This window comes from Berghia stephanieae, chromosome 9, assembly GCF_034508935.2.
Source record: "Berghia stephanieae isolate SIO BIC M18660-M18661 chromosome 9, UCSD_Bste_1.3, whole genome shotgun sequence".
NCBI classification, from domain to species: Eukaryota; Metazoa; Mollusca; class Gastropoda; order Nudibranchia; family Aeolidiidae; genus Berghia; species Berghia stephanieae.
Window position 1 is genome coordinate 9,314,458 of NC_088368.1, and position 7,500 is coordinate 9,321,957.

Consider the following 7,500-nt stretch of genomic DNA (forward strand, 5'->3'; position numbering starts at 1 on the left):
AGTAAGACACACTATAAGCTGGATAATAAAAATGAATATGACACAGAATCAGACACTTTGAGCACTAATAGATCACTTGGTTTACCAGCATTGGTCAATCACTGAAGACAACTCAGGTTAACTGCCCTCTACAAATACCATTATGAGTTCATTAAAATTTTATCAAACAATGATTCACAACTGTCAACATGCAGGCATATCACTCATACCATCCACTTTTTGACATAGACAATCAAATATAAGCAACAAAGCTTTTTTCCACGACCACAAAGGGATGGAACAATCTGCCAGACAAAATACTGACAACATCAAATCATTAAAATTTCCAGGCCATTTTGATCAACATGGAGCAGCATTTGGCATCAGCATGCTAGCATGTTGACTGCTCTAAATACAAAGAAGAAGAAGAAGAAGAAGAAGAAGAAGAAAAGAAGAAGAAGAAGAAGAAGAAGAAGAAGAAGAAGAAGAAGAAGAAGAAGAAGAAGAAGAAGAAGAAGAAGAAGAAGAGAGGAGGAGGAGGAGGAGGAGGAGGAGGAGGAGGAGGAGGAGGAGGGGGAGGAGGAGGAGGAGGAGCAGCAGGAGGAGGAGGAGAAGAAGAAGTAGTAGTAAAGAAGAAATAATAGTTGTGGTATAATAGGGGGAGGAGGAGAGGAGCAGAAGAAGAAGAAGAAGAAGAAGAAGAAGAAGAAGAAGAAGAAGAAGAAGAAGAAGAAGAAGAAGAAGAAGAAGAACTGTACGCAAAGTGTCTCTTCTAAGGACACACCATTGAGGTGCCTAATTGCCTACTTGAACACACAAACCTAATTTAGGTCCTAAGTTGTCCAAAACTCAATGATGCAATCTTATATCCCAAACATAAAAAAAAGAAGAGACCGCTCAACAACCCCATTAAGTTTTTGCAGTTCAAGGATTCCCAGCGAAACCAAAAAACAAAACAAAAAAAACAAACAGTTAACCACAAGCTCAAGTCATGCCAATTGCTTGAAGCTAAACGGAACAGCATACTGGTAAGCACAATCAATTTTGTAATCATCAGTGTGAATAACACTACAAAAATAAAATGATAAGCTTTATCTCTATGTATCTTGCAGTTACAATGACAATTTGGAAAATCAAGATTTTAAAATATACTGAGGTTTTTTTGGGTTTATTTTGTAATCAAATGACTAATTTCTCTTAACCTTCTATAGAAAAAATATTCGGTTCGATTGTAAAGTAGTCACCAATTAACTCACTGACTGCCACGGCTTTCAGAATTGCAAAGCCGCTGACTACCGAGGTTTATGCATATTTTTAAAAATTCACCATGTTCACAAACTTTATGATAATAAAATAGTTTAAAAGCAAACAAACCTGCTTGTGTTATTCTTTCAAATGATACCATTTATGTTGCATTTGAATTCTGGATCGCACAGTAATATTTTGAAAAGGAGAAAATTTTATGCCCCCCCCCCCCCCAAAAAAAAAAAATGAATTGGAGTCACCACTGCCTTGGACCACTGTCCTAACTAAAAACTGGAAAAATTAATGTTCTTTTAACAGAACACGATCACCAACATAATCAGAATAAGAACTAGAAACAAGTAAAACTAAAAACAAGTAGTTTCAAAATGTTTTCACTCGAGAATTATAAATAATTGATTTCATTTCTCCATTATGTTGGAAAACTAAAAGAAAAAAAACACCAGGTTATCTATTATTTTGGCCTGTTAGAAAGAATGTCAACATTAAAAAGTACCCCATCATGTTTGGTATGAAGTGAAAGATAAAAAAAATGAACTACCTCGCCATTAAACTGCCATGGTCGATATAGTTCGGTCAGAAGTAGAAAAAAATAGTAAATAATGATACCGAGGGGGTTCGACCATGGCAGTCAAAGGTCAAAATATAAAAACCCCACACATATCGGCCGTGCCATCTCTTAGATGACAACATTACCATGTTATTAATCAGAAAGGGTCATCAAAAGAAGGCACACTAGTAAGTGGTGGAGACACTGAAAAATTAAGCCTCTGGAAAGATTAGAAGTTTGCTTATTAATAGAAGTAAGCTTTCCTGAATTTAATTTTAACATTCTAAGAATCAACCAGCATTTTGATGGGGTTTTTTTCCACATTACCCGCAAGATATATCTGTTTAAAGTTGTCGTTATCCAGTTTGATATGCCAGTTCATTGTCAATAGAATATGTACTCACAGATTGTTAAAAGATAAAAAACATGAGAATTACAATAGTAACAGAAAATGTAAAACAATAGACATATTGAAATAAGTCAGCTTATCAGGGCAAGGGATTGCTTTATGTGAAAAAAACAAACAAAAAATGGAGTTAAAAAACAAATTCAAATAGATATTACAATACCTTCAGAAAATGTAAAACAATAGACATATTGGAATAAGTCAGCTTATCAGGGCAAGGGGATTGCTTTATGTGAAAAAACAAACAAAAAATGGAGTTAAAAAACAAATTCAAATAGATATGACAATACCTTCAGTTGATGTGGCATCATGGCTGAAGCAGAAAAGAGCAATCCACTTTCTTTTTGATAAATCCACCCACGAATCCACTTCCATCACTCGATCACTTAAAATAGTTGACAAAAATTTTAACAAACATTTTTTAAAATTTCTCTCAATGACATCAGGATTTGAGAAATAATGGGTAAGCTGGCCTCCTTGTAGCAGATGAACCTCAATCAAATGACGAACACCAAGGGGAAAACAAAGGTTGTTGCGAATGATCATTTGAATATATTCTCCAATATTTGGCAAGTTTGACCCAACATAAAAATGTAGAAAATTGTGAATATCAACACTATCCATCATACCAATTTGTATTTGATAAACTGACAGACAATACGGAATGGCAAACTGCTTGTAGGAGGTCACAACAGATCTTATATAACCTTTAGAGAGTGTATTCAAAGTGAACAAGAAATTAAGAAAATCCATGCGATCAATTTCTCTCAAATCTTCGCACTTGTGAAAGACAAATGTTTCAAAGCCACACCCTATATTAGCCCAAATCATTTCAGCTGCATTGAATCGGTTACAGTCACTATGCAAATGGAGATCAGTAGAGAGCTTGCGGAGGATGCCATCAAATGTGCAGAGTCCCTTGCACATGACGTGGTTTGATTTCCTTTCATTCAGAGCTTGATTCCTCTCATTAATGGCCTATTGGAAAAATATTTTTAAAAGTGCATAAAATCACTAAGTAAATTAATGAAAAGCAAAAATAAATTTGTCTACCTGTATTAAAATTCTCCAATGTGTAACTTTTATAAACTGGTTGCCAACTTGTAAATCTCTGAATAATCAATAAATCAAGTAATGACCCACCAGCACAATATAGTATCATGATGGAGGGTGAAACAGACAGTGAAAATTAAAATAAAAAGGTAAAGTTAAATAGTAAGACAACATTGTGCGGCTATGTGGTCTTGTGGTATGACACTCGGATCAGAAGGTCCTGGGTTCGAGCCTCGCGCTCGGCGCATAGTTGAGTCCTTGGAAAAAGCTCTTTACTCACATTCTCTCACCGTACTCAGGTGTAAGATGAGTACCTGGCCGTTAACAGCGTTGTCTTAGTCGAAAAATTGTAATAACTAACAGGCGCCTGTCTGTCCTACATGTTAAATGTTGCTGTTGACCAGGGACCCCCTGTATGGCGCTTTGAGCACAATTAGTGGATATTGCGCTATATAAATGCTCAATTTTAATTTTCAATACGCACTAGTTTGTCACAAAGTCAAAGTGCTTTATCCTAGAACTAACAAACTCAGCAATTCAATTGTTGCTAGTAGGAGAAAAGGTCCAGAAAAGCTGGACCCTTATATATGCCTAATTGGTTTGAAACCTGATCTCTTTGCTTGTGAGTGTGAATCGAAAATTCAATTGAGGTGTCAAAACTCATTTTAAATGGTAAGTGTTAATGATTATGGCAATTCAATTCATTGTTACAAGTTCCAAGACCTGCTTCAGGCAGCTAATAAAAAATCTGTGAATATTTGGAAGAAAATCTGAATTGATCAATTGATGTAAAAAAAAATATTCTGGGTTATGAGAACGCGGGTTTATAGACGGTGAACCTAAAATGCATGAGTTTTATCAGTAATTTTATGAAATTTTCATAAAATAGCTCTAATAATTGATATAGTGTAGTTCAACTTGAACTTATATCCATTTCTAAGTTTAAAAAAATAAAAATTTAACTAATTTTAAATCTCAATTTTAAACTTAAAAATCCGAAAATGAAGAGAAAAATCCGACTTTGACCAAATTTGAGCCCCAAAATATCTTTATGTATCAATTAAATCTAATCCGTAAAACTTCAAGTATAACTTCAAAAGAAAATATTTCTTGCTTTCTATTTATTTTACATCCAAACACTGATTAGAGCTTACTATATCCCAAACCAAACAAATCAAACTTCTACTTATATTTGAAGAGCACTGCAGAGATTGATAATTCATACATTTGTCTAAATATTACAAAAAATTCCAAAAAGATAATAAAATGACAAAACATTAAAGGTTATCTTTTTCTTTTTTTTTTAAATCAAAAAGTCATAATCTCACCTGATTCACAATTGTTGACTTTCCCACCAAAGGGGCTCCACAGACTAGCAATACAGCCTTTAGATTTATCAAAGATTTGACTTCATCCACTTTTCGCCTCATAACAGGGATCAGTGAAGTCAGATGTGGTCTTGGCGGCATGTTGATAGTCTGGTTTTGTAATCCACGTGATGGGAATGTCACATTATTGACTTGACTAACCTCTAAAATGTTATTGTCGTTTGAAAATGCTATATTATGAGTTGAGTTAAAGGGGTTAGCCAATTGAGTCTGTCTGTCGTTGGATATGGTGGTGAAGTTCATGCTATGGGCATCAGGCCCATGATAATTAGCATTGCCATAAGGCGACATGATTGGAATAGCAGATTTGAATTGAACCAAGGCGTGAAAGTCAACCGTAGTTTCAAGTATTAGTTCAGCATGCTTGACAATGGGAATGGTTTGGAAACCTTGAACGCTAGGTTACCTTCAAAGGCTACATCCCTCCTGAAATGTCATCCGCATGGAATAATTATACATCTTATTTTTTTCTTTTCTGAATTGTCCATCATATTATAAATACAAGAATCAACTATCTTACACCTGCAGCTTCACATCATAATATTAGTCATTTAAATACAACATAATCATCGCAACCATATCAGCATTATAGTTTTCAATCATTTGATTCCTGTGCTCGACTTGCCGCAGAGGATTTGGGTTTGCTGCCTTTCAACATCATTACTGGACAATGAAACTTTGACATATCTGGAGTTGGTGAATCCAATGCTTGTTTGGCCTTGACACCACTGGATGGAATTGGGATTGGGACACATGGGAGATCGATCAGTGGTGGTGGAACGTCCTCTGTTCCTGATGATTCACCTGATGAATTGTTAGTATAATCACCAGTGAGAAAAACCTTGGGGTTGGCTGTTGATGTTGGATCTGATGAATTTGTAGACATCCCTTCTTGATATGGACTGCAGTTGTCTTTGATTGCTAAAAATCTGGTAGAAAAAAAAAATAAAAATTGATCAATTCAACAAACACTACTTTCATCATGACTAATTGCCCAAGTTTCATAAGAAGACTAGACAGTAGCATAGAAGTATTACCTGAGAAACAAACAGCTTTACTCTAAAAATATTTTGAAACAAAAAAAAAATATCTTACAATACAATACAATACCTAATAAGAGCTAAACTAAGCCAAGAGTAGTATTTTGGTGCCATACCACAGTGTGATAAGTAACCGACATGATATACTATGGTATAAAATACAGAATACAATAATAAAATAAACATACATCTGAAGTTATTATTTATACAGGAAAAAAAAACAATTTTAAAAAACCAGACCAAAAAATTGGCGCAAAATAAATAAATAAATAAATAAATAAATAAATAAATAAATAAATAAATAAATAAATAAATATTGAATGAGAATCAGAGAGAAAAATTCATTTAATTCAAAATCTCTCACTCAAATAGAAACAGAACAAAATGGAAAATTAATTTAACAAAATTAGAAAAAAAATTGCATTGGAAAGGTGGTCTAACCCAATCGTCTTTCTATCCACAGTGTCTGCGAAAGTTAATATTCCTATATGTGGGCTGGATAATTTACCATCAATTTAGGAGTAGAAATTTTTCTTAATCTTTTTTATTATTTTCATCTCTGATTCGGATAGGTTCTTCCTTGGATCCAGTTTTGTGCAAGTGTAATCATAAATTATACTTAATATGATGAAAGCAGGAAAAGAGATTGTAGGTTAGTGTTCCGCTGAGATACATTCAACGCCAAGGATTACTTCACAAAATAATCCAATCCCAGACTACTATCAATTTCCCCGGAATAGCGTTTAGAATAACCAAATTATAGAAAATAAAGAAGACCAATACAGATGTAGGTAGTGAAATTTTTAATGCTGGTTGGTGGACCATGGACCGATTTGATGATTAACGCATTTCTTACTGATTAAAAAAAAAAGGCAGAAATGCCAGTTTGAAGTTTTCAGTTACACAAGTCAAAAACTTGCATTTGATTGATGCCATTCATTAGGTATGAAAAAACAAACTGGAATTGGCATCCTAGCACTGTTTATATTTTCTTTTTATTGTGTAAAAAAAAAAATCAAGTGATTTTTACTGATTCAGTATCAAATTACCACTAACATTTTTCCAGATTACTTGGCTTTTTCCACTCGTTTGGTATTTTGAATAAAATTTGACTGCAGCTATTCGGACTCGAGTCTGAATAGTCTCCCGTGGCTATTAAGACTCCAATCCCAATGTGCATGTGCAATCAACAGGTTATTTAGACTCAATAGTCTTCCATGTCAGTATAGTTATGTTTTTTTTAAATAATTTTTTTAAATACTGATAATTAAATAGAATTGATGTCAATCAAAACAATAACCATAGTAACTTTATTTGATAAGAAAGACAAAATCATTGATCCAAAGTAACAAAGTAAGTTAAAGTAACTGCAGTCTAAAGGAAAAGCCTTGTTAACAACTTTATAAAAATAAAAATATTCTAATAGTGTTAGACAGGCTACATTCCTTCTACAATCCGAGGCAGCGGTTATGAGACTCACGAGTCATTTTCACATGAGCAAAACAGAATTCCTTCTGAAGTCTTTTCTGATTCTTTATCAGTTCTGCCCACTGCCGCATTGTGTTTCACTGCGCACGCACATTGGACTTTGAGTCCGAATAGCCACGGGAAACTATTCAGACTCGAGTCCGAATTGCCTGTCATTAGCGATCTGTGCATGAGATTACCAACAGACGGGTCTGTAGGTAACCAACGAAAGCCTATTTTAATTTTATTACTATGCGCACAAACAATCCAGTGTACTCCAACTCCCTTCAGTATACATCTTTTATATATTAAGAGACTTAATCAAAGTCATTTAACGATTTTACCAATAATTAC

The 7,500-nt window shown here is 34.1% G+C and overlaps 1 protein-coding gene across 2 annotated transcripts in view; it reads right to left on the reverse strand.

The window, feature by feature from the left end:
* LOC144979636 (uncharacterized) overlaps positions 1-7,500 on the reverse strand; it is a 45,311-nt gene that overhangs the window by 31,870 nt on the left and 5,941 nt on the right. For both annotated transcript variants that reach the window (XM_078926449.1, XM_078926450.1), the window contains exons 2-3: positions 4,580-5,568; positions 2,489-3,176 (exon numbers count right to left, since the gene is read on the reverse strand). In XM_078926449.1, coding sequence (XP_078782575.1) covers positions 2,489-3,176; positions 4,580-4,930 — 1,039 coding nt within the window. In that variant the 5' untranslated portion in view covers positions 4,931-5,568. The remainder of the gene's footprint in view (positions 1-2,488; positions 3,177-4,579; positions 5,569-7,500) is intronic.